The 27955-nt window shown below is 35.4% G+C and overlaps 2 protein-coding genes across 5 annotated transcripts in view; one reads left to right on the top strand and one right to left on the bottom strand.

The window, feature by feature from the left end:
* Positions 1–623: 623 nt before the first annotated feature.
* The window catches only part of Gtpbp8 (GTP binding protein 8 (putative)), a 35263-nt gene continuing 7931 nt past the window's right edge, over positions 624–27955 (top strand). For 2 of the 4 annotated variants that reach the window (XR_009225024.1, XM_058572878.1), the window contains exons 1-5: positions 624–973; positions 2833–2931; positions 4379–4509; positions 5607–5706; positions 7616–7734. Coding sequence is in view for 3 of the 4 variants with exons in the window: in XM_058572878.1 (XP_058428861.1) it covers positions 638–973; positions 2833–2931; positions 4379–4509; positions 5607–5706; positions 7616–7734 (785 nt within the window). In the remaining variant the exon portion in view is untranslated. Of the gene's footprint in view, positions 974–2832; positions 2932–4378; positions 4510–5606; positions 5707–7615; positions 7735–10649; positions 11151–15402; positions 16697–27955 lie in introns of those variants that run through there. The other 2 variants (XM_058572879.1, XM_046425175.2) reach the window with 2 other exon arrangements.
* Nepro (nucleolus and neural progenitor protein) lies at positions 11496–27861 on the bottom strand. Its single transcript, XM_046425172.1, has 9 exons — positions 27739–27861; positions 25432–25586; positions 22175–22254; positions 21707–21838; positions 21203–21280; positions 19311–19666; positions 18935–18996; positions 16662–16918; positions 11496–14341 (listed from the first exon to the last, which is right to left on the bottom strand). The coding sequence occupies exons 1-9, from the start codon at positions 27842–27844 to the stop codon at positions 13882–13884; spliced, it is 1686 nt and encodes a 561-aa protein (XP_046281128.1). The 5' UTR covers positions 27845–27861; the 3' UTR covers positions 11496–13881.

Genomic DNA, 27955 nt, shown 5'->3' with positions numbered 1-27955 from the left:
TACTTCCTTTTTCTTCTTGCCCCTCCCCATCCCAAAGAGCAGAGTGGCAGGCAGGAACAAGACTAACATTTTTCCTGTCCAAGGGTAACCTATCATATTCTTCTCTACCCCAAGTGTCAGGCCGGCAATACTAAAGAACTCCAAACCCGGGAACTGAAGCAACGGCTCTCTCAAGAACTCCGATGAGCACTAATCTACTGACAATATTTGGATCCCACCCCTCTTTTTAAAGCTCTGTGTTCCCCCTGACAGAATCACAGCCTCTGGGACAGGAATTCCGTGTTTTTCCTTTGCTAGCAAATCAGTTAAACTCTTTTCCTTTTTCTAAAACCATTGTTCTCCTTATTGGATTGCCAATGGAGACAAGGACCTTCGTATCAGGACCACGTAGCAAGATAGGTCTTTGACCTCTGGAAACCGTTAAGCACCCTCCTGTAGTAAGGTACTAGTCCGCGGCACAGTCGTTAAAGCAAGGGTGTTTCAGGAACCCAGCAGGCTTGATCCACAGTTCACCGCCCGCAGGAGCGGGAAAGACCAGGGGAGCCTACAATTCCCAGCAGGCGCCGCGGCAGCGGCCTTCACGCACGCGCTGCCCAGACCCAAAAGGACTCCGCCGCGGGGCTTCTGGGAAAGAAAAATGGCTGCGCCCTGCCTACGGCTTGGAATGAAGCAGCTCTTTAAGATGCCGGCGGCAATGGGGCACCAAGGCCGAGCTTACAGCACGTCCCAGACTTTTGCTGAGGTACTACGGCTGCCGAAGAAGCAGCTGACCAAGCTAGTGTACCCACTACAGGAACTCGAGCAGCACCTTGTTCCGGACTCAATGCCCGACCTTCACCTGAGGGTCTTCGACCCTAGCCTGGAGGATATCTCGAGAGCGGAGAGTGTTTTCGCTTCCTCCGCCCGGAACCGTATTGAGTACATCAGTTCCGCTGTGCGGCTAGATCACGCTCCGGACCTCTCCCGACCTGAGGTGAGAGCTGCTGCTGCTCAGGTTCACGGTCCCCAAGATATTAAACCTCAGACCACCCGAGCACCGCCTGCTGCAGGTCTTGAAGGAGGCTTGCGGGGTGGGGGGTTACCACCACTGGTTTCTCCTCACCCAGGAGAGAGGTTTTCTGGTTTTGTGTGGGCGCATGTTTTAGATAACCGTATATATAGTTTTGCTGGGGATGTGACTCAGTGGTAGAATGCTTGCCTGGTGTACTTGAGGCCTCTGAATTGAATCCCCAGCACCAAAAATAAAGACGAAAACACACACATATAGTTTTAATTATTATGATGACGGATACTGAAGACTTTAAGAGGTTTTGAAACATGAACTAAGCGTTCAAGAAGAAAATTCTGTCCTTTTATTTTTTTTTTTTCCTTTTTAATTGAAACGTAAAAGCTTGCTGAGACAAATTAGAAGTTAGGGAAGGAGACATGATATAGATTCATAAATGAGACGATCTTTATCAATATGTAATTTTCACCCTATCTAAATTTCTCATCATCTGCAGGAATAATTATTATCTTTAGATAGCAATAACGAGAGACTTTTAAACTTTCATTAGTGAAATTTCGGAGTGTGCATTTTCTCCTTGTTCTACAATTTAATAATGTATTTTGTTTTGAGTTTGCTGAAAGGCGGTTCAGATCGCCTTTGCCATGTAAATGGAACACTGCCCTGAAATTTTTATTCTAAATTATGTAGAACTGCTATAATTAATGGACTTTTGTATACTATTGTTTTTTCTTATCATTCATTTTGAAGGACTAACAGTTTTGTAGAATATGTGGCATCTCTGACCTCTGTCTACTGAATGCCTCCCAGTCATACTGATAACCAAAAATGCCCTTGAAGATTTCCAGAGTGTCCTCCAAGGAGCAGTTCTGACCTCATTTAGAACTGATTGGAGGTGTCTACTCTTAAGCAAAGCCACGTGTAGTGATGGTGATTCTCAAGAATATTTGTTGCTTTCCACATTACAGAGGAGAAAATCTTTTTAAAAAATTTGTAGTTGTAGATGAACAGAATGCCTTTTGTTGTTGTTGTTTATTTTTATGTCTAACTCAGTGCCTCACATATGCTAGGCAAGCGCTCTGCCACTGAGCTACAGCCCCAGCCTTAAAATCTTAATTGGAAATAAAAAGATCAAGGAAAAAAAAAAAACTCTGAAATACCATGGAGTTACAGTATACTGTGGTAGTTTTGAGAAAATGTGCTTCCAAGCATGTAGTTGTATTTTTGAGCCAGTTCTGTTGAAATAACTTTTTTTTTTTTTTTTTTGGTTACTCCAGAAAGCTTTGTAAATATGTAATGCTTAATAAAACATGCAGGTATTCTTGGGCTGGGGATATAGTTCAGTTGGTAGAGTGCTTGCCTTTTACACAAGGCCCTAGATTTGATCCCCAGCAGCACCAAAAAACAACAGCAACAACAACAACAAAAACATGTTGGTATTCTCGAGTAGTGTAATTTAAGGCACAGATTCTGGATCTAAATGCCCCGATTTCAAATCCCAGCTCCTTCACTCTCACTGTTTAATTTGGGGCCAGTTATATTTTCTCATTTCTAAAATGGGGATGATAATATTACCCATTTCATAGGGTTGTTATGAAAAATAAATAAGAAAATAATGTTGAATGCTTACAGTACTTAGCACTTTAAAATTATTCATAAATATTAGCTGTGTGTTAGAATGTGAGGTTTGACCACATAGAAGCCATTTTTTTTTATGTGCCTTGACAAAACTGAACAATTTGGTTCTGTGGGGAATGTGGCATTTAATAAATAAACTAGTACTCAGTTCTCTTAGTGCTCAATTCTCTTCTTTTTTCTTGTGTAAGGTATGTTTTATAGGCAGAAGCAATGTTGGAAAATCGTCCCTAATAAAGGCTTTATTTTCATTGGCCCCGGAGGTTGAAGTTAGAGTCTCCAAAAAACCGGTATGTTGATATTTTTAAATACCAGTAGACTGTCTCACAAATTGACTAAGATGAGTAATAAATATTGGATGATAAATAATTGGTAAGTGCCTTGAGAAAAGATGTTTTTCAAAAGCTTCCTTTTCCCCTATTTTCCAAAGAATTAACAAAGTCTTTTATTAGAATTGTATTATTTCCTTCTAAATAATGATCATCTAGTTCCATATAGGTTTGAGGGGAAACAGCTTCAAAGTTTTGTTGCTTTTTTCTTCCAGTAATCTTTTATACCTTGCTAATTTTCTCACTCTCTGAAGCATACACATTCTTACACATTTACCTGTCCCGCATATTGTGTTTACCCAAGACCAAACCATGCACTTCTTATCCCCTCTGTCTTTTTCCAGTTCCTTCTGTTCTTTAAGGAGGCAGACTCTACCGATATCTAAGATGACATTATATTCTCAAATCACCCTCACTTCCCATTACCATATCATTTGTCCTTGGCAAAACCACTGACTCCAATGCTCACTACTCCCTGATCCTTTCATTAAGCTTTTCCATGAGGCTTCACTAATCTTTTGTTCCTCACTTCTTGAAGTAGTTGATTCTCTGGATTTATCACTAAAGATTCCTTTCTTAACCTTCCCATCCTCACTCCTACCCTGCCTTACCATATAAACCAGCTAAACTATAACTTCTAGGCAGAGGTGTATGTATGTAAGAGGACAATGGATGAAATTTATTCTTGACATTGTCAATCTCAGTCTTGTCAAGTCACATAATTCTAAAATCGTCTTCTGATGGACAAATAAGCCTATTGGAAGTTTAATCACCATTTATAAAAAAAAAAAACCTTTGATAATATTTTTTCTAAGATCAAAACAGTTAACTAAATTGTCTTTTCTTTTCATGATTAATAAATGTCTCATGGACACAAAATCATAAATAAACCACATATTACCTTTACATCAATTTTAGTTTTAAAATTATAGTACATGATTTAATGAGAGCACTAAAACTCACATAATAAAACATGAAAAACAACTATAGGAGAGCAATAATTTAGGGGTAAGAAACTTATCAGGTTTTGGATCTAGATGTTACAAAAACCTGTTATGACTATGGCAATCACACAATTTAGAACAGACTGACGTTTTCCATGGAGAGTGAAATAGGCAAGACTCAACAACATTTTGACTGTATTTTTCCATATTTCTTATACAGAATCTAAAGCTCTTAATACGGATTCTATTTTAAGACAATGAATTGGAAGGAGAAAGTAGTATAAGCCAACCTTATATCCAGCCATTTCCCTTCTGTTTTCTTTTCGTCTGTCATCGTCAGAATCCTTGGGGATCATATACGGGGCTTTTAATAAATGTTTGACACAGTTGAATAGAAAACATTCCAACACATGAAATACATAAAAGACATATTTTAAGTCAGCTTTTATTTTTTCATTTATCAGGGTCATACAAAGAAAATGAATTTTTTCAAAGTTGGAAAGTATTTTACAGTGGTGGACATGCCAGGTTATGGCTATAGAGCACCAGAAGATTTTGTTGACATGGTAGAGGCCTATCTAAAAGAACGAAGGAAGTAAGGAAATTTATTTTCTTATAGTAGTTAACACATTTAATCCCCAAATACATTTTTTATCAGTGGAATATTCTGCACATGATGAACATTTCACTTTTATGAAGTGACTTAATTTAGAAGGTCCATTTTATTCTCATAATATTCTATGATATAATATTTAGGAAAAAAGTATGTTTGTTTGGCTTCTGCCTGTAGGTGTCTGTAATCTTAACTTCAAGTGTTTTCCTAAATTGAAACTCTAGAATACTTCAGTAGTGTTCATTTTTTTAAAAACCAAACTCTTAATTTCTAAAAATGAAAATAATTGGTTAATGTGTTATTTACCAGATTTAAATAAACTATAGTAAATTCAGATTATTTTTTAAATACCTCAGCTTTATCCTCTGAAAATGTTATCTTTACTTTCATGTCTCTGTTGGTAGTGAAATGACAGTTCTGTTTCAGGAATTGCACAATATAGAGAAAACTATTAAATTTCTGAAATGTAAAAATTTGTCTAGAACTGGGGGTGTAGCTCAGTGGTAAAGTGCTTGCTGAACATGCTAGAGGCTCTGGTTTTGATCTCTAGGCCCACCAATTTAAAAAATAAAGTTTGGTACCAATCTTGGTTTTATAGCTTTACATAGAAAGTAAGGTGAAATATTTACAAAAGAAAATGCAATATATCATGTATCTGGTTTCGATTTATCTGTTTGTCTTAATATTTAAAAAGTTAAACATTTCTATAATGTATAGTAAAATTGGATTTGTGTCTCCCCCCCCCCAAAAAAAAAAAAAAACAAACAAACTTTAAGGTCTTAGAAGAAGGGACTTACTCATCAGAACAAAAATCCCAGTCAGACTTATGTTCAATACATGCTTATTGAAATAAATTAATATTTAACAAATTAAGTTATTGAAAGTAAGCAGCCTTGAGACCTATTAAACTATTAGGATAAACTTCCTGATTAATTTAGAATTCCTTTTGCCTAAACAAATTTTTAAATTTTGGATCAAAAATACTCAAAGGGAAATTTCTTAATATAGTAAGGATGGATAGGAAGAGAAATGAATGAATATATCTTATACTGCCATTAATCTTTTCTTCTTCCTTATAGTTTGAAGAGAACATTTTTATTAGTGGATAGTGCCGTTGGAATTACAAAAACAGACAATATTGCCATAGAAATGTGTGAAGAATTTGCATTACCTTATGTGGTAAGTCTTTCTTTGGACTCATGTTTGCAGTTAGAAACATCAGTTCTGTTTGGCTATATATGTGTGCAAACATTTAAATGAATGAATAGGTCTTTCCCTCTCAAAATACAAAGGAAAGTGACTTTATGTTGGCACTTTATGTAGAGTGGCACTTTTGTTCATTTTTCTTTCTCTCAGTTTTAAGTTTTTTAAATTATAATTAAAGTAAAAGTGTTTTAAGCTGTTCATTTAGTGTTCCTAAGTGCTTTGCTTTTCCTTTTTTTTTTTTAAATATGGAAATAAAACATGTTAATAGCTCTTTAACAGCAGCTTGGCAGATAATACTTACCAAATGTAATAGAAGTACAAACTGAAAAATTTGTGAACTTATTTTGGAATTTAAAAATCATTCCAAGAATATAGCAGACTCCAGCACACACAGTATGATTTTTGTACCCTTAAAGAAACAGAATTACTTCTGGGAATATCTTACTAACACTGTTTCTGTCATCTCACCTAGAATAAAATACAGATTAGCAGGCTAGAATCCATATTGATTTTATTTCCTTATATTTCCAGATAAAATAGCATTCTTAAAGTTCCTTTATAAAGAAAAGTGAAGAACTTAATGACCTTAGATTATTTTCCACCAAGTGTTAGAAAATGATTAAAATATAACAGTGGAGTTTAAATCAAATCATATTAATAGCCACTTTTTTTATCTTCTTTAGGTTGTGAAAATCTTGGGGTTTGCGAAAATTCTGTAAATCAGAATAACTCATAAGGCATCAAAGGATGATAGTCTTACATAGTAAAAATGCCTAAATATTGTCAAATTGATTTTATTAAGTAATAGCTTTCATAATTTTGTATCATAGGTACCAGTTTGTAAAATCATATTTTACTAAGCTTTAACTGAGGAAATGTGAATATATGTATATATACACACACACACATATATTCATATATATTTTTACATGTCCATGCATGTATGTATTTCAGCACATTTGCCTTTGTGAGGAAAGACTCCTATTTGAGTTGATTCATAGGTCATTAGAAACCATACACTTTTCTGAATTCTCACTCCTTTTGCCATTAGCATTTTTATTTGTAAAAGGCATAAATGATTCATCACGAAATTTAATTTTATAGAAATGCTTCCAAGAAAACCTGATGGATCAGTGTTTTACATCTTAATGGATTTTTAAGCATCCATGCTTTAATGTTTCTCCAGTATATAGCTGTATTTGGACAAGTAAAATTCTAACATTTAACTGGGTTGTAACTATAATAGATAAAATCTACAAATAGCCCAATTTCAAATTTTTCTTTTAGAATATCACTTATTAGGCTGGACCATTTTATAACTCAAAATGATCTTAAGTTTGCAGTTTTAATAAATCAACCTAATAATATTCATTTATATATCTTTTATCACAAGACATATTATAATCATATGAAATAGCTGATAGCAATTACAGATATGGCTCCAGGATCCTTCTTATTAATCTTAAGTCCATGGTATGGTGGCTCTGTGTAATTAAAACACTGTTAAGGGCTGGGGTTGTAGCTCAGTGGTTGAGAGCTTGCCTCACATGCATGAGGCACTGGATTCCATCCTCAGTACTACATAAAAAAATAAATAAAACAAAGATATTGTGTCCATCTACAACTAAAAAAATGCTAAAAAATAAATAACACTGTTAAATCACAGACACATAATGTGCACTTTATGTTATACATATTAACAGATTTCATCTTCAGAGCAACTTCTTTCTGGGTTATTGTTTTTATTTTGTAGATGAGAAAATGGGTCTAGAAAGATTTAGAAATATGCATGGGTCACTTAGTTGTAACTGAAAATTTGTAGTTAAAATATGTATAACTGCATATTAAGAAATATTTTATTTCTAATTTTATTTTCCTATAGATGGTATTAACAAAAATTGACAAATCTTCCAAAGGACATCTTTTAAAACAAGTACTTCAGATCCAGAAATTTGTCAACACTCAAACACAAGGATGTTTTCCTCAATTGTTTCCTGTAAGGTAAGAGTTGAATTGTTCTAATAACTTTATATATTTAAAACCTTTAATATTAAGTAAGTGTTTCTTAAATTGAGGTATCACTTAAAATTTGAAAGACTATGTACTTAGCCATGATTTGTTGGTACAGTCTTTTAGTACTTATATATTTTTTTTTCCTTTTATTCTTTCTCATCGGATCTTCCTTAAAGGCATTTCATTTTATTTCTGCCTCAGCCTAGCTCAACTCTAGACCATGGCAGAAATGAAAATTTGACTTTTTAAAAACAGCCACAATAAAGGTCTCTTTCTTAATTTCAAAGAGAAATAATTGTGTTTATAATAAAAAGCCCAGTCAGGCTAAGAGGGACTAAATTTTTCCTTTTACATTTTTCCTTTAAAAAGGATAGATAGGAAGGAAAAAATGGTTCATATGAGTTCAGATTAAACAGTGGTAGCAGACAGAATGGTTATTTCCTGAGCTGGTAATTTTTGATATGTTATGATGTGGTTTCATGACAAAGCATGGGTTTGTACTTTCGTGGTGTATCTTGGGTACAATAAGTAACATACTGTGGCAGAGATAGAGCACCACTCCTGTTGTTTCCTTTCTCTGACTTGTTTGTGGAAGGCACTATGCTAGTTGCTACAAGAAAATAATGAAACCAGATAAAACCTAGATGTCCATAAGCAGGCTTTTTAGGTCCTACCAATCTGGATCCGATTTAAATTATAATTATGAATATGCGTATCAGAACCCTTCTTCCTTCATTCCTACAAAATGCTGTTCTCTTTTGACTTACATTCAGTTATCTATCCAGTTCTTTTGTCTGTCCCACATACATAATGGAAATTCGTAGAGATTGGAGAGAAATCTTAATTCTTAGAGCTCTGGGCATTGTCATAAAAACAGCTATTTCTTTTAACTGTTTAATAAGAAGGAAGTGAGACTTCAGCTAAAAAGATCACTCAAACATAAGATTAGCACATCATGGCTAAACAAAATCATTTGTTGAAAAATATTGTTTTAGTTGACCATAAGTTGAGTTTGAACTACCACATGTGACTGGAAGAAAATTTGGGTCTTTTTTTAGGCTACATCAGTGGACTTACAATGTTCAAAACAAGGCAGTGATCAAGGAATAGTCCCATATTTCTGTGGGCTCTGTGCCACTAGACCATTCCTGTCAGATTGTGACTTGACATTAAGAACAATTAGGACGTCTGAAAACAGATGGTTTTGAAGGGAGGCTATTAAGCATTCAAAATACTTCATTGATCCTCATAGTAAACATGCCAATTTCACAGACAAGGTTGCAAATCAGAGAAATTGAGAATTGCAGTTATTTGCTAAATAGTGGTCAGACCACTCTGATCTTACATAGCATAGTTCCTGTACTTCTTGGTTATGGCTTTTAAAGCAGCTTATTTCATTTTCTGAGTCTTTTCTCTCTCCGGTAAAAATGTGATGCTAGAATGTAATTGCCATACAGATGAGGCATATAATAATGTTAAGTTTAATAATGCCAGTCGATAGTGGATGGCAGAGTCAGGCCTGTGACCCAGATTATCAGATTTCTGGTACTTTTTAGGGACATTTTCTTCTTTAGATATGCCAACTTTCTCTGCCAGCATGACCTTGGAATCACTGCTGCTACCATCCATCCTCAACACAGGTGATTAATGATTAAAGTCTTACACCACTCACATTTTAAGAACTGAGACATGACAGCCTACTGAGCTTCAAGAGCTTAAGCATTCACTGTAACAGTGACCATTTATAGGAATGTACTCACAGCTTCCAAAACCCCATGCAGAAAATAGATGTATGGACTTCCTGCTTTTACTTGCATGACCAACCCTATGGTGAGGCCTTCAGAAGAGAGTTTGGCCTATTCACAAATGGTCATTATAAAGAAATCAGGTATTCTTCGTTTGCTTGTGGTAGGAGAACGGTGAATTGTGTGGTAGACATTTAGTCTGGCAAGGTTTGGTTTTCAAGCTTGTAGGCAAAGGTCAAGTGCTAATCTTTATGTATGAACTCTAACCCAGCAGCCTAGAAAATATCAATGGTGAAAGGCTTCCCTAAGATTGAATACTGAGATCAATCTGTTTCATAAATGGTATGGAAGAAATATATAAGTAGGCACTATAAAATTGCTTCTGTAGTTGTCTATGTGTAAAATTCCAAGTGAATGAGAACTGATTTTAAGGACAGAGAAAATTATGAGCTGACAGAAATGTTTGTTACACATAAATTCAGGGTTTCATACTGTTTGAACCATCCAACTTGTGTCTCTCTTTAAATGTTTATGTACGTGTAACTCCAATTATAAGAATCATTATGGGCTTTTCTCAAGGAAGCACCTTTGACCAGGAAATGCTTACTTAATTATGAAAGGAATTAGTGATACTGTAGGAAATATTCTACCTATATATAAAATCATAATGTATTTAAAAAAAACCTGAGAATTGATGTGGTTGAGCTCCATGGATAGATGGATGGATGGACAGGAAGGTTGGGAGGAATGGCTTAATGATTGGATAGAGAGAGACAGGTAAACAAAACTTACAATAATGGAGGGTGATTTTTTAAAAAAGATAAAAAACCTAAAGAAAGTTCTGAATTATCAAGGTGGTGGAATTTTTGTTATGAAAACAACAAACTAAAAATATCAAAACTAATTCTGGGAAATAGTAAAATAAAAGGTACAGTAAAATTTTTAGAATTATGAGGGAAATGGAGCAGATACTGTGGATCATCAGATAATAAATCCTGTAAGAAGCTGAGGGAACAGAGTAAAGGCAGAACAAATTAAAAGACATTTTGCTTCATACATGGAATCACAAAAGTTTGTAAATAACTTTAAGTGAGATAATTAAGATCTGTTACTACCTCTGAGGTAAAGAAAAAAAATATTTTTCTTTTCTTTTCACAGTGCTGTGACCTATTCTGGAATCCATCTGCTGAAATGTTTTATAGCTAATATAACAGGAAATCTTAACTAATGGTATCCATTAGTTTCAAAGATGAAGTTTCAAAATTCTGTGTGCCACTAGAGTTCAACATCTAGAAAAATTTCAATATTGTTTTAAATGTTGTATATCTGTAACTTGCAGGAGGATCACTTCAGGGGATGCAAGCTTTAAAACTTGCATCTTCTCAAAATAAGAATGAATTGGTGCCTGGGGGACAAAGGGTTTATAAATAATTATCTGTTCAGTAGAACAAATGCTAGTTGGTTTTCCTATTTTAACAAAGTGACAAGCAAGAGCATATTTTTAAAAATCCATAAAATGAAAACCTATTACTACTATGTAGAGAAAGGTTTGCCATGTTATTTATTGAGCTTATCTTTTAAAGAAAATGTCTATCATGTATATTTTTTTAATATTAAAATGGACTAAATAAAAGTAGCTGCTTTTCTGTTAAGCATTAATAGGTAAGTTGAAGGATACTGCTGTATGCTTATAATTAATTTTTTCCTAAGTCCTTAGTTGAGTATTAAAAGAATTATTCTTGGTAAAACTTGTCAGTCCATGTTGGAACACCAATCATTTCAGCCTGGAATCATTCACCTTTAGGTAAACCCAAGATTAGAATAAAAAAAAAACAAGAATTTAAGTTTAAGTTCCAGATCTAATATCTAGGTCCTTGGGAAAATTACTTAGTTCTCTTAAATTCATTTGTAACTATAATGACATAAACAATATATTAAGATTGAAATGGTATTACATGAGGTGATATATGGCTACATATTTGTAAATTCAAACTAACCAAGGAATATAGCAAAAGTCATAGGTATTTATTATAAAACATTGTCATTAAGGAATTGACATATTCTCTAGTGAAAAACAAAAATGAGCTTTAAGCAAGATTAATTTGTAAAGGAAAACGGAAGCAATGAAGATGATTAACCCAAAGGTTTGTAGAAAAAAATGCTCAGCTGATAGTCCAACCCAGGCTTTATAACTCAACCTAAACTCACTGAACCACTCTGGTTTTTATGAGGGATGATAACCAAAGTTTCTTTCAACTATAAAAATTCATGATTTTTGAACAAAAATGCCACTTCAGATGCTGAAACTTACACATAGGAAAACTGACTAGCTCAGTGGAATCACATCAAAGTAAAAGCAGCAGCAAGACTGACCTTAAATCTTAATTCTAGGACTGGGTAGTTAGTTATGGCTCAGTGGTAGAGTGCTCGCCTAGCATGCATGAGGCATCATTGGGTTCAATCCTCAGCACCACATAAAAATAAAATGAAGTTATTGTGTCCACCTACAACTAAAAAAATTTTTTTTAAATGTAGGGACCTTTCATTTTATCTTCTAAATTAGAAATTAGGATGTGAAATCTTCCAAGAAGTTTCTTGGGATAGTAAATAGGTGTTTGAATATTAACAATTCCCCAAAATAAACCGGGACCTAGGGTGACAAAGCTATTCTACACCAACTCTTCTCTTACTAATTTACCTTCATTTCCCAATATGTAAAGGAAATACACAGGATACAAAGCCATTTAGACACTGATCACATTTCTAGATTGTCATGAATACAACATCCTTGATATTGTCCTGGAATTTTTGATAATTTTTCTTCAGAGTTATCAAGAAAAGAGATTTATGTTGGTTTATGGTCCTAGGGGAACAAGGTTGAGGGTTCTTTCCTGGTGATAGCTTTCTTGCTAGCAGTCCTTAGGCTTCACATGGCAGAAGATGGAGTGGTATGTGTATGTCACTGTCCATGTTTTAAGGCACCAAGTAGCTACTTACTGCCATTTGTCAAAAGGCCAGAAGGAATAGTTAGTCTAGAAATTAAGAATTCCAAATTAAAAACAGGATGTTTAACAGTGTTTCAGGAGAGAAGCTAACCAGTATTTATATCATTGGCTCTGGATTTGGGGTCACTTGAATCAAAATCTCCTGAGCTCCTTATTAAAATAAACATGCAGACTTCTGGCCTCATCCCTGGTCCATGTTTATCAATCTAAGAGAAGAGGCTATGATTCTATTTTTAAATAACTTACCAGGTGACTCAAAAAAATGAAAAGTTCAAGAACCACTGATACAGATAAGTGAGAAAATGAAGAAAACAGATGGAAAGAACAAAGGTGGGTAAAAAATGGAAAGGAAATACAGAGGAAAAAAATGGTAGGATGGCTGAGGAAAGGAAGGATGCAGAATATGTGAGGGCACTGTATTCTTTTCCTGTCTCTGAAACAACATAAAACTTAAGGCTACCTGAGAAGCATAATAACTTAACTCCAGTCAAGTCTGTACATTTGAGCAATACCTTAAATTTCACATCATTATTTGGAAATACATGAAGATTTAGCCTCTCAGGCCAATTGTACAAACACATGCAAATACCAGATATCATCAGCACCCAACGACAAATTATACCTTTATTCCAGGGCATATTTTGTGTCTCCTAATACTTCTTTGTTATCCTGTTGCATTTCACATGTAACCACAAGCCATCTTATATCCCTAATGGAAAAGGTTTACTAGGGAGAAAAAAAATCCTTGATTGGTACCACATCAACAATATTAACAAATAACTAAAAATCTATTGAAAATCTTCAAAAGTATTTTAATGTACCCTCCTGTGGGATAAGGTGAACAAATGAAGAGAAATAATGGTTGTTCCCTGTCTCTGGTAATAAATACAAATTACTGACAAAACATTTAAGTCTTTTTGATAATTCAGTCTAATACATAAACAAGACAGCACAATGGATGGAAGCTATAAACATTGGTATTTAGAGGTGGACTTAAAGGACTAAGTGACCCTCAAGGGTACTTCCTTGCTAGTCTCCAATTTACTCCCCATTTACCTTAAGGCACAGGAGTTTTTGCAAACTTTATTATTCAGGTCTTCATTCCCTGGTAAATCATAAAACTATTCAAATTTTTAGGGACCTATCAGCCCCAGTCAAGGAATTACATTTGTTTCTCAAGGGCAGACTGACAGACTTTTCATCTTAATACCTGTCATGTAGTCAAAACAAAATAAACACTTGTTGATAAATGGCACAAAGCAACTATAAATGTTTACTGAACCAAAATGAACTCCTATGTGATGTTACACAGAAGCAGCTCCTCTTAAAACAGCAGAAGACTGACTCAGATTGTTAACTACTTTAAAAGTCTCACATATGAACATCTAAACTCCCATTAAAGCAAAAATGTCATCAATGTCATCTGTCTCCTTAACAGATTCTGGCATACTCTCTTTGTTTATTTGTGTTTTTATCCATGAATCACATTCACTTCCATTGCTTCCTAGGAGGTTCTCATGAATCTGTTGCTCCTTAGTTTGTTTGACAGGACTTGAAAGTCTGCTACTCAAGAGCTGCTTACTGTTAGGACCAGGATCAGTTCTCTGAACTGTATGGCATGAGAGTCTCCACTTAGCACTGGTGTCTGTAGCACTCTTTGAAGAGAACTGCTGTATTTCCTTCAGATGAATTGACTGCAACTTTCTCTGTGGTTTCCTTTGTCTCAGAAAAAATTTATTCTGTGATCTCCTTTGTCTCAGATGATACTTTGAAGTTTTGATTCCTGAGCCACGAAGAAGACAGTTGCTAATAGATGTTTTTATGCACTCTAGTTTCTTTGGCAAACTAAAGGACAAAAAGAAAAAAAGTCTGAACTTTTTGAGATGCAAATAATTCAAGCACTTTTTAAACACATTTCCTTTCTACCAACTTCCTACAGAAAAGGACACAATTTATTTACAAGTCCTCTCCCTATGTATAATCTCAGAATCATAAAAGAAGGAAATAAGGAAACTGGAGTTTCAAATTTTCAGAGCAAAACCTCCCTCTGATTCAGATTATAGGCAGATGTGTCTTTGTTTTGCTGAATGATCAACTCTGCCCTCATAGTGTATCAGAAGTGGAAATGCAAAACATCACAAGTGAAAAAAATCCATCAGTACACAGTTATCCACATCTGGACAAGCAACTCATGTTGACAGAGGAAATGAACAAGAAAAAAGGAATCAGGTCCTCTGCCATACAAACTTCAGGTAGCCTTGAGCTACCTGAAATGCAGTCTATAGCACATCATCTTCAAGTGTTCAAAATTCTGAATTCAAACAGTTGATTCTAAAAGGTATTTTTGTTTCTAAATAGGGTGCACTACCATAGGTTCATCAATGCTTACTGAACTGCCTCACTGTAATGGCCAAATTTTAAAATATTAACATAGGTCTACACTCCCTATCCCACTTCCCTTGTTACTTTTAAAACAAATACAAACATTTGAAGTAATCCATGATCTCTGTTTCGAAACTATTCTTACTCTAAGTGGTGACATTTAACAGAGAAAGTGTAGGTGTAACTCTTATATTGAAATGAAGAGAGAATGAATAGGAACAGGAATTAGAGAACCTGAATTGAGTTCTAAGCCTCCAGTAATTACACCTTATGCAAAAATCCTCCATTTCCTCATCTATAAAATGAGAATAATGCTGCCTACCTCATGGAGTTATTGTGGAAATTAAATATAAAGTGTAGTACAAAAAAAATGAAACAGCTAAATAGGACAATGTGAAAGAGGACTACACTTAGGGAAGTACAGACTATAGTGGCTTAACCAATAAACAACTTTGTGATTGTTCTCATTAACTCCTTCCCTCCCTCCCTCCCTCCCTCCCTCCCTCCCTCCCTTCCTTCCACAGACATTCAGAGCTGTCCCCTTCAGGTAAGCTGATGAGATCTTTTTTTTTTCCCCTCTTTGTTTAATGATTTTTATTATGCTTTGCAATTATACATAATAGTGGAATCATGACACTTTCATACTTGCATAACATAATTTGGTCAATTTCATTCCCTGGTTATTTCCCATTTCTCATTAACTTTTAATCATCATCTCTGCCTCATCCAACCCAATCTTGAATAAAGGGCCTCTCACCATCTCTAGCTGTTTCCAACCCTAGAATACATCCCTTTAAGATGACTATAGACCTCTAGGGGATCCCAATGTTAAAAACCTTCTAGTTCATCCCTAGGAATATTCAACAACTTCTCCCAAGCATCGTTGTGAGAATTTGCTACAAAAATCCCCATTATATACCACATTTTTTCTAAAGTAGAAATATCTTTTTCATAATTTTTAAAACAAACCTTAAATTTCAGACAGTTACGGTGGTTCATCCACAAGAAACATTATAAAGCCCTGGGTAGTTACATGTTTATGGCTATCAGTAAGAAATTACGGTGTGTGATAGAATATTTATTGAACATAAAAAACTAGTCAGAGTGATAACTGCCTCTGTGAAAGGAATAAGGATCTTTATGCCTGTCTATGTGTGAATTGGTACCATCAGCATCTATTATTTTCAGTAAAAATAAGAGCCCTGAAGTAGCTATAACTTCAAATAATGCTTCAGGCAACACTGGCCTATAATCATAAACAGTTCTATGAGTATAAAAATCACAGGAAAAGAAAGACATCAATACATGAGGAGTAACTCCTCTGAACATCTAGCTTGACCCTGGATGCTGGCAGCCTGGTGTGGGGGACCTTGAGGTGCAGGCTCCCATTCCTGCGCTCACACCTTCATCTCACTACACTGTGTGCAGAAAGGCCACCTGTCCCACTAAAGCATAAGCTTCCTAAGGACCAGTCTTCCTCCTGCATCAGTGTCCTCAAGCTTTGCACACCAGACATTCTTAATGCTTCCTGAATGAATAGATGGGAATGATAAAAAGTACTAGTGAGTAGGTCCAATTAACCTAAGTTTGCTTTCTTTCTCCCAATAACATAACTATGCCCATATGACAAAAGCAAGAAATGAAATTACAATTTGAGTAGATCTCACTTTCAGCACAGTTAGAGCTGCTAGACATCCTATTTTAAAGAAAAGAGACTTGAATATAAATACTTTTGCCCTAAGCAACAACAGAAAAAGAAATATAATTTTTGTAATATCCTTACCTATAACCTTGAGCTTCCACATGTTTAAGCCTGTTACTTTTAAGAAGTTTGTTACCCAGAAAGGTAGCCTGAGCCTTGAGTTTTGTGCTCCTGCACCATGTAATTGCCATTTGAATTGCTTCAGAGAGTTGTTTGAAAGTCTTGGCCTCTCGGAATCGTTGCACAAAATTTCTGGCAGGAGTAGTTCGTATCACTTTCTGAGAATGTTTTGTTGGCTTCAGTTTAGATTGAGAACCTTTAAACTCAAAGCTGGTCTCCTGAAATGTGAAAAGATGAAGAAAATATATTAAATACATTAATGATTTGTAAATATATGACAAGAAGGAAAGCTGACTCAATCAGAAGTTTAAAATAATCAGTCTTTTTAAAAGAAGGAAAACTTTGCTGTATTATCCTTTTGTCCTAAAAATCTTAATTTTTTATTCTCATCTCCTAGCACAATTTGTTTTTTCCCCATTTCTATACTAAGACAGTTGAATTAGATGGACCCATGAAACTCAATATAAATATTTCTAGTGCACACATCAAGATACACACAAGAATGAAACTCCAAATGGTTAAATACCAGTCAAAGCCTAATAATGGAAAAACACTTCAGTTTGGATTGAGAACCTTTAAACGCAAAGCTGGTCTATCTGCTAAGTAACCTTCTTCAATAATGAGTCATAAATGTTACTGAAAATACTTGAGGATGGGGGGACGTGGAGCTTGCAAAGTATCCAACAAAGCAGACCTACCAATCATTTAATTAACAAAGAGTGAACATGTTAAAAATGCTTAAGTGAGCAACATTTCCATTTCAGTTAAACCATTTTCTTACAAGGCACCTTTATTTTTTCAATCCCTTCTTTCTATATATCAAGTCAAGTTTGGATTTTACTAACTTTTACTATTTCCTATGAAAACATGCCACCTACTAAGTCTGCTTCTATTCTCCTTTCAAAGCTTACCTTCTTTCTAAATTTCTCACACTCGTCTTAAAAAAGAAATGCAAAATATAAAAGTAGAGACCCATCAACATTTTGTTTGGTGATCAATAAAACAAGTTTACCCTTAAAAGCAAATGGCACAATAGTGTCAACTTCTAAAAATATGGTAGTTATTACTCTTGAAAGGGACATCAACCAACCAGTTTCAAAACCAGCTCATCTACAAGCAGCTGGACAAGCTGCAAAAGTTTCAAGGATCACAAGGTACCATAGCTCTCTGAGACAGAATTGAATTAAAAATATTTGGGGGCTGCAATAGTAGTAAAGAAAATATACTGCCTGCATCCAGCTCTTCCACTCATTCAGTGTGTGGCCTGGCAATTTCTTAAGTCTTTCTATGCCTCAATTTCCCCATCTGAAACATGAAATCAGTAATAAAATTATCTGCTTCACAGGACTTCTCAGAAGATTGCATGAGTTAATGCACATAAAACATTTAGAGCAATGTCAGGCACAGAAAATATTAGCTATTATTTTTATCCCTCCCTCTGGCAATCTGAAGTCCTTGTAAAAACTGTGACTTATTAGAAATGATTAATAATTATTAAATAGAATGGAAGAAGAAAAACGACAAATGAAACGAGAAGAAAGACATTTTACAAAGATAAAGGATAATAAAAATCAAGTAGTTATCATGGTGAAAAAGGGTTGACACTGACATACTTAACTGTTGTTAAGTACAGAACAAACAGAATTTACAGGCACTAACTAAAGAGAGGAATCATGTTAAAGTTTGAACTCAATAAGAAGAAAATAACCTCATAACAAATGAGGAGGATGATAAAAATGATGACAATTGCTAGTAATGTCTAACACCAATTAAATGCTTACCACGCTCCAGATCCCACTGAACACTTTGTATGTATTAAACTATCCACACCCTGTGAGGTTCATACTATTATTATAAAATAGAGGTATGAAGAGACCAGGGAACTGACAGGTCACACAGCTAGTATAAACCAAGGCTAGGATTCAAAACATCTGTCTGATTGCAAAGCCCATACTCTTACTAAACTGTAGTGTAGTCCATACTTATGGTCACTTTAAAATTCTAAAGAAACTCCTACTAAAACATTTCTGAAAGCATTCTATTAACTGAATTAACTGGAAGCATTAAAAAATTCCCTGCCTCTATTCATTCAAAAGCATACACACAACTAATAAGGCACCAACCTTAAAGCTGGGCATAAACAGAGGACTAGGATTTATTCCCTGTTCTTGGTGAGTAACATCCTCTACAAATTAGCAGAAATCAAAAGCTGTATTAAATTAAGTCAGACAAACCTCAGTGGCTTTGTGTTTCAGCTGTTTGCAGAAAGACCTCACATCAAATCCTGTAGATTTTTCTGTGGAGGTAGAAAAATCAGACAGAAAAACTTAGGAATGGTATTTTCAAATCTCCAACAAATTCTTAAGTGCACATTTCTTGCCAAGTTACTACAAAAGAAATAAAGGGAATAAAACAAGCAAAAAACTATTTCTAACAAAGAACTTTTAAGTGCTCAGTCTTGGAAAACATAGGTGTAACTATACCTCTCTAATCAGGGTGGGTTAACATTCAGCAGTGAGACAGAGAATTTCTTTCTATACAATGTATGACTACATCATGCTTTTAAAAGTTTTATTTAATTAGAAGATGTACTATATCAAAGCAAATTACCTTTGAAGACATTCTTTACTGGCTGTCCAAGATCCACATTATTCTGTATATTGGTCTTCATTTGTTTAGCTTTTTTGGAAATTCTAAGTAAAGTGTCTTCGCTGGACCTTGAAGATTGTTCTTTTGTTAAAAAGAGTTTATTTAGTAGCTTAGCTACTCCTTTAGCTGCAAAAGCTGTAGGCATTTTTTTCTTAAAGACTTCAAGATAGGGCTGTCCTAGAAATTCAGCAATATCAGAAGGAAAGGTAAAACCTTTAAAGTAAGGCATGGGTTGAATCCTAGTGATTTCTTGAAGTAATCCAAACAATGGCTCATATAAAGAAATCAACCTTCTTAAAACACCTTTATAGAGAACCCTAGAAAGAACAGGAGCTCATAGATTAGCTAGTAATTACAATGTAGATTACATAATAAACTATAAGATTCAAAACTGAAAACAAATGGTTATCAAGCTCTATCAGTATAGATTTAAAAATAACACCACTATGCAAGTTGCAAGTAGTTGGTTTAATCCAGCACAACAGACAAATTCAAGTACAAAACAATACTCAAAAACAAAGAGTAGAGAGCTATGTCAAAGAATGCACATAAAAATTTAATAGGTGGTTTTATTTTGATGAGATTTTAAGCAAATTTCAAATACTTCACATTTTTATGTTTTTTATAAGATAAGCATGTATGCTTGTAATCAGCAAAAGTTAAATCTCTTTTCATTACAGAAAAGAATAACAAACGTTAAACATTTTAAGATAAATGACAGTAATTCAAATGGTATTCCCTCTGATTAAGAAAAAGCAGAATAAAAAGCAAAGTGATAAGAAATAGTACATGATAGATCCAAGTTAAGACAACAAAGCAAGGTTTTCAGTCACTGAATGCAGAAAGAATTTTCTACATTTTTCAGTTTTACATTCAAAAATTAGAGCTAATGAACCAATTCTGAATCTAACTATTCATCAAATCATTTTCACAATATGTATGTTAGGAAATTCAAGAGAATGTCTCTTTAGTTTGCAAGTATTGCCAAGTTTTCTTTACATCAACTAAACAGGCCTCTAAAAACAGTGCTGTTTCAGGAGGTAGGAAAATCTGTAGCACATAAGGAATATCAAATTGTATTTTTCACTTTCATTAAAAATTAGAAACTAGGGGCTGGGGTTTAGCTCAGTGGTAGAGTTCTTCCTCGCACCTGTAAGTCACTGGGTTCAATCCTCAGCACCACATAAAAATAAACAAATAAAAATAAAGATATAGTGTCCATTTACAGCTAAAAATATTTTTTAAAAAACTTAGAAACTAAGTGGCAAAAAGAATCATGGTATAGCCAGTATAAGAATATCATTATTTTAAATAGCCCCACCAGTTATGGCACATACCTTTAATCCTGGCAGCTCAGGAAGCTGAGACAGGAGATCACAAATTCCAGAGCAGCCTTAGCAACTAAGTGAAGCCCTAAGCACCTTAGTAAGACCCTGTCCCTCCCCACTCCACCCCCTAAAAAAAGGACTAGGGATGTAGCTCAGTGGTAAAGTGCCCCTTGGTTAAATATCTAGTACCAAAAAAAAAAGCCCATTGCAATGCAATCTCTGCCACCAATTTTTTTTATTCCAAATCCTAGGAATTCATTTCTTCAGTTGTTTAATGTTAAGCTGAATTTTTTGGTTTCAGATTCAAAGCCTACTCCTTTGACATAATCATCAGCACTTAGCTTCCCAATCTACCAAAAGTAAACTGATCAGATAAAGAAAGGGACTCCTGCACCTTCAGCATCCCATGAAAAAACAATATGAAATGAAACTATATAAAAACTACTAATAAGAACCTAGATTGAGGTAGAGAAATGAAAAAGAAATAAAAATCTGTTATTTTTATGTTAAAGGCCATGTACGTACCAGAATCTGCTCACCAGCCCAACCATCACAAGATTTAAAATAATAAACTCTTGCAATCCTAGATGTTTCACAGTTAAGCTGGAGAATCAATTTAAGGTGGGAAAACAAAACAAAAGTAATCTGTGCTTTGCAAGTTATAATTATGAAAGAAGAAATAGATTGAAAGTAAAAAGAATCGTCTTGAAGACTTAAAGCATGTTCCCCTTAATGTCACAAAAATGTAAAAATATAGTAATCAACATAACTTAGAAGTTCTTAAATTTAACTTCTAAGCTTAAGAATTTTCTAGCTGCCAGTGCTTTGAAGATAATATGTGCTAGAGAAAGAATGTCTGCCAATGGCCATATCCACCAATTACGAGGAAAAGAAGGCCAAAAAACAAAATTTTTAAAATTCTCACAGGTTATAACATTTATCAGGCCCTTGCTTTCAAACAGAAATACTGTTAAATATATCCAGACAATGCCCACTCACAGGAAGTTATTTTAATAGATTAAAGGATACAGAAATGCCTTGCAACAGCAGTCCAATAAGCGGAGTAACAACTTGCAGGCTCCCAAAACCTTCATCAACACCAATTCCACCACTGGTTGGCTGGGGATGACACACGTTTTGGCAGATGCAGGCTGACTTTCACTTGACAAAAACAGAAAAGTGCATTATTTCATTTTTAAACAAAAAAACATTTCTATAGCAGTTTTCAAGAGAAGCTCAAAAAGTATACTCAATAATAACCAACTGATGTTTCAATATAGCGTATTGTGATCCAGCTTTCAAAGTTACTCCACTCTTTCCCACAGACCAACAGAAGGAGATAACCGCAAACACCAGATGCCCCTTATATAAAACAAAACTGTATAGCTGAGGTATAACTGGTTATACCCCACCACCAAGCAGAGAAAATCTAAAGGGGAAACACGACAGGACATCAAGTTCCCAGCCCACCACAACACAAAGCAATAGACCACCTACGTGGAAGAAAGCAGCTCAGATACATCTTCAATTGAGTCCTCCAAATTCATGTTTTTTAAACGTTTTAAACATTGTTCAACCTGAAAAAGAAAGAGCAGGTCAAGTCAGTATAATGCAGTCAAGGTTCACTTGATATGACCAGGAAAGCAAAAAAACCATACTTTCAAAATGTGAAAACAAGCTAAATATACTACAGAATACCTTTTGTTTAAGGGTAAAGAAATCCAAAACCTAAAACAATTGCTTCTGGTTACAAATATGGAATTTATCCTACTCAACAAACTGCTCAAATAAGATAATGATTAAGAAATTACTAAATGCCAGAACGTGATAAAAGGAGCCAAAATGAGTATTTGATTATGATTTTGATGAAGCAACATGCTTTATAATAGTGAAGCCATTAAAACAAGATATTAAATTATTAACTACTAAATTTCAACAGTCTATAAAGTACCACAAATATGAGAAAAGTGACTGAGTTACTGAACAAATGTTATCTCAATGAAGCATGCTAGGAGATATAGTAAGGCATTTTCCAATTTCTAGTAGTAAAAATAAGATGATATATAAAATATTTAAATGCTAAAATAAAAATTGATGTACTTTATTAAAAATTGCAATTCCCTCCTTTTCTTCACAGCACTTACCACCACTGACATATCATTATTAACTAATTGACTGATTCATTGCCTTTCTCTCCAAAATGTTCTCTAAGCACCACACTGTATTTTGTCCATTTTGATCACCGGTATAATCCAGTTCTTAGAAGTAGGCACTAAATACCATTTTTTTAAAATGGCAAGAGCTACTCATTATACAGAATGGTCCAAGAATTCTGTAGTTATCAAGAAATTCCACACAAAGGGTATGCATGGAACTGTAGCCATAATTTAAAGACTATATAGATTTGGATGTGTACTGGTACCAGCAACAATAGTATCTTGCTGGAGTTACATGTATACTACGAAATTGAATGAAAGTTAAGGATTCTATCTAACAGCAATTTTCAGAATAATACTTAAAAGTAACAATCCTTAAATTCTATTTAAGAATTTAAGGATCCGCTCCTATCTTTTTCAGTTTTTAAATCTGAACGCCACTCTTTGAGAGAGGTAACAACAAACCAAGAAGGTAAGGTGCTTGGTAAACTAAATAAACTGTGATTCAAGAGACAGGACCAAAAAAAATTGAGAACTTGAGCAAAGAAGAGACAGGACATGGAAGAACATAACAAGTCTTACTACACTCAAAGAATTGTCACACAAAAGAGGAATCAAAAATATTTTTTGTGCTCCATTTGAGGGAGTGTTAAGAGGCAAATCCCAGTATCTGGCTTTTGAAGAGAAAATATTAAATCTCACATTTGTAAAAATGTATGTGAAAGTTCTCTGTAAACTGTGAAATGTTAAAGAGATATAAGGCAGCAGTAGCAGTGACAGTAACAGCTGCAGCAGCAAGAGACACTATGAGACAAGTTCCCTGCTAAAGGATATAAGGAACATATACACAAATAACTGTACCTCAACACAGATTGTATTAAATGCTATAAGAGAAATGAAAGGGAAGCCGAGACAGTAAATAATCAAAAAATAACTCAACTTTACTATTAATAATAAAAATGCAACTCAAAATGGGATTGCCATAACATACACTCATGTTACATCTTAGAAAGAAAAAAATTATCACTGCCAGGGGACTTAGAAGATGAGACAGCCTTTCAAAAGAGGGAACAAACATAGTAAATATATTAAGAATTCAGGCTGTCCAGACATGGTGGTGCACTCCTGTAATACTAGTGACTCAAGAAGCTGAGACAGGAGGATTGCAAGTTTGACGTCACTCTCAGCATCTCAGCAGGACCCTATCTCAATTTTTTTTTTTTTAAGATGACTGAAAAGACTTGGAGCATAGCTCAGTGGCACAGTGCTCTTAGGTTCAATCTCCAGTACGGCTTTAAAAAAAAAAAAAAAAAAAAAGTTCAGGTTGGCCAGAACACAAGATACATGAAGGCCAGAGAGAAGCCTGAGCTAACAAAGGCTCATGAGGCTAGATCATTAGAGTATACCAGGAGCCAAACGAAGGAGTTTTGACTTTATTCGGGACACAATGGAGAATTACTAAAAATCAAAGTTGTTTTAGGATGGTTAATAACCTAGTTTTGTTAAATTGAATACACCAAAATGTAAGCCAGACTAAAAAAAACATCAGTTAGGGTAATAAGAACTACATGCTGAAAAGGTCTAAACACAAAAATGGCAGCCAGAACTAAAGAGGAGATGCAGAGAAAGTTCCAACTTATAAACTGGTTGGGAGAGCTACACAAAAAGAAGAAACTGAGACAATAAAACACCAAATTTTTTTGACTGGGTGATTATATACCACCTAGAAGCCAGGAGGAAAATATGTTAAATCTGAGAGTTAATAATTTTGCTTTTGGATTACTTCCACTCAGATAAAAGTTATCCTAGGGAATCTTTAGGAAAAGACCATGATCCATGATCTTTCTTTAATGAAGAGTTTTTCATCCTTTTGCCTTAAATAATGGGAGGAAAAATTTAACAAGAAAGTTGAGTCTATAAGATTAGAGACAATGTTTGTCTTTTTCACTCCTATATACCCAGCACGGAGCTCAGTGCCTGGCACAAAAAAGTTGTAAACAATATTTGCAAGGTGTCTGTTACACAAATAAAGTGAATAAATGAATGAACACATAATGAATGTAGCTTAAGAGGCTCTACTCTATGTTTTAGTCCAAGCTGCAGGACCCAATTTTGTCTTAAGCTCTAATAATTACAGGAAACCACTTTATACTAAAACTTGCCATATATTCATTTACTATTGATTAGATTATGTGCCCCACAATAAACCAAAATATTGTTCTTTTTAGGATTTTAGGATTTAAATATGCTCAGATAATTGTTTGTTAATATTTGACACTTCTGCCTTGATCACTTTATCTTTGAGGTAAGCAAAGGCACTATTACATAGATTGCACAAAACGAAAATGTTTTTTTTTTACTTCCTAATTAGAAAAAACTGGGAAAGAATTAATCTAAACATACTTACTTTCAAACAAAAAAAAAAAAAAAAATACTTTTTTGAAATGGTTTCAGAAAGGCTCACATTTAACTCTGGGCTACAGACCTATAAATCACAAGTAATTTACTGAGATTTCCATTATAATAAAATAGTGAGAGTGTGATCTACATCTTCTTCAAGTAACAATCTGGGCATTGAACATAGGGCTTCCTCCTCACCTGTTTGAGGGCCAGATGAGGTTTGTGGCGGCCCATTCTGTTGTGATTGCTGTAAAGGACTGCACATAACACATCTGCTTCTGCATCTAAGGGTTGACTCCTCAGCAACCGTGTGACAAGATGGCATTCTTTAATTACAGCTGCAATGCAAAGGTCTAAAGAAGAGACATTTAATAAGACTTAATATGTATTTATACATTAAGGATACTATATGAAAAATACACTGGAAGAAATACCTTTCCTTATTTGTTTTAAAGCAATCAAAAATGAAATTAATACAGTCAACCTCAACTGTACAAACAACGAAGGATTCTAAATAAGTGAGAAGTTAGAAAATGGTGACCAATGATATAAACTCCAAGAAATCATTAAGAGAACATCTGTTCTACAAGAATACATATATCTTTACACTGCATTTTACCATGACTTAAGTAATTTTTTTCTCATCTGAATACGGTCACTCATTTGGTGTACACTTTAAATACTTTGAAGCTGGGCATACATACTTCTCTAAATCTCCCATTTTGCTATGCATGTAAGCAAAACAGAACAGATAGATTCATAGCCTTTAAAGTCAAAGAAACTGTATTCGGATATCACTTTTAAGAAAGACAAAAGCAGGGCATGGTGACTCACACCTGTAATCCCAGAGACTCAGGAGGCTGAGGCAGGAGGATCACAAGTTCAAAGTCAGCCTCAGGAAATTATTGAGGCCTTAAACAACTCAGCAAGACTCTGTCTCAAAATAAAAAATAAAAAAGGGCTGGGGATGTGGCTCAGTGGTTAAGCATTCCTGAATTCAATCCCTGGTACCATAAAAAGACAAGAATATGTAGTCAGTCCTTTATATCCATGGGTGAAATCTATGGATTCAACCAATCTCAGATTGAAAATATTTGAGGTTGAGGGATAATCCATCTGACTGAATATGTATAGACTTTTTTCTTGTCACTATTTCCTAAATAATACAGTATAAAAGCTATTTACATGATATTTACATTATACTTAGGTATTATAAGTAATCTAGAAATTATTTAAAGATAGAGAAGAATGTGTGTAGGTTATATGCAAATACTGTACCATTTTATATAAAGGACTTGAGCATCTACAGATTTTTGGAACTCAAGGGGTTTCTGGAACCAATCTCTCATGCGAACAGAAGGATGATCATATTTAAAAAGAGAAACCACCATGTCCACTAGAAGTTATATTAGTTGAATATCTGACTGAACACCAGTGCCCAGAAGTTTCTTAATCTGCAAAGGTGTCAAGTAAAAGAAGTCAACTGTTCTATGGCTCTAAGGGAACGCAAGCACTCTAGGTGGAGGTAACCCAAAGGCAGGTTTGTATACAACATGCAGAATTATCTTACTGTCCCAAATATCTGAAGTCAGAAAAGGCTGCCTTGGGGATGAGAAGTGAATTGGTCAATGTCCTGTGCCTAACGGGAATTCTATTTTAAAAGTTCTTGAATAGAGGAAGGAAGATTAATTGGTAAACTGAGAGGATGGATGGAAGGGAATGGGGCGGGGATGATGATTTATTTGATAGGCTATATTTAATATTAATAAACGTCATTAAATTTTTCTATTAATGTAATTTTAACAAATGCTAGCATTTGTCTATCACCATATAGTACAGACTCGCATTCCCCAAGACAGACTTGAAGAGGAAGGTACTATTTCTACTCTCATTAGAAAATGAGCTTAGGCACAAAAAGGTTTAATAACTTTCCCAGGCTCCTACCTACTATATCCTACTGCCAAAAACAGCAATATATCATGTTACTAACACTTGAGTTCACAGAGCACTCTCCTAATTTGCATCAGGAGATCCATCATGCTAGTTAGGGGTAAGGGAGGCAAATTCTTGTTTTACAGATAAGGAGCCAAAGGTCCAGCAAGATTGTGCCTTAAGTCCAGAGTGCTTGGGTGACTCCCCAGCTCCTCGGGCCGGAGTGGTTTAACTGTCCAAGAGCAAGATCTGGGCGGCCTGAGCCAACTCTACCCGTTCCCAGGCGGCACTTTAATCCGGCGCCAGCTGTGTCATCTGGGCGCGGAGCTGCACTTTGGCCCTTGACCCCCTCCAGCCAGGCCCTGCATTAGCACGTGGGTTCACTACAACAACCAGAACCGGGGGCGACAGATGCCCTCCGCACACTGCCCGGTGCAGCGGAACACCCTGCGAAGCTCAGCGCCCCTTCCCAGCGTTCCCCGGACTCAGGAAGTCCCGCCCCGCTCCACGGGCGCCGGCCGGCCCGAAGGCTCCTCCGGAAACGTCGGCGCTCCTCGCAGACCCCTCACTCACTCAAGGAGGCGCCAGGGTCCCGCACGGTCACGGTGCTCTGGCTCCCCGCCTTAGGGATCCTCACGCGGTTCCACGGCTCCGGGCCGGGCGGCATGGCAGCAGCCATCTTGGAGACGGGGCGGGCTTACGATGGGCGGAGCTGGGCGAGACCAAGTGGAGCGGCAGAGGAGGGGGGAGAGGCCAAGGCGGGTAAATGGGGAGGGGCGGGGCCCAGAGC

The sequence above is a fragment of the Marmota monax genome, unplaced genomic scaffold, assembly GCF_021218885.2.
Source record: "Marmota monax isolate L192 unplaced genomic scaffold, Marmota_monax_Labrador192_F-V1.1 WCK01_AAM20220418_F8-fsc00119, whole genome shotgun sequence".
NCBI lineage: Eukaryota > Metazoa > Chordata > Mammalia > Rodentia > Sciuridae > Marmota > Marmota monax.
This window is presented reverse-complemented; position numbering and strand designations above follow the sequence as displayed.

What these genes read in the sequence shown, in the direction of transcription:
- Nepro (XM_046425172.1), bottom strand. Translation starts at nt 27,844, where the DNA reads ATGGCTGCTGCCATGCCGCCCGGCCCGGAGCCGTGGAACCGCGTGAGG. An exon ending in GGGCTGGTGAGCAGATTCTG is followed by an intron (nt 19,667 to 21,202) that starts GTACGTACATGG and finishes TGTTCTTTCTAG; the next exon opens with GGTTCTCTATAAAGGTGTTT. An exon ending in GTGGAAGCTCAAGGTTATAG is followed by an intron (nt 14,342 to 16,661) that starts GTAAGGATATTA and finishes TTTGTCCTTTAG; the next exon opens with TTTGCCAAAGAAACTAGAGT.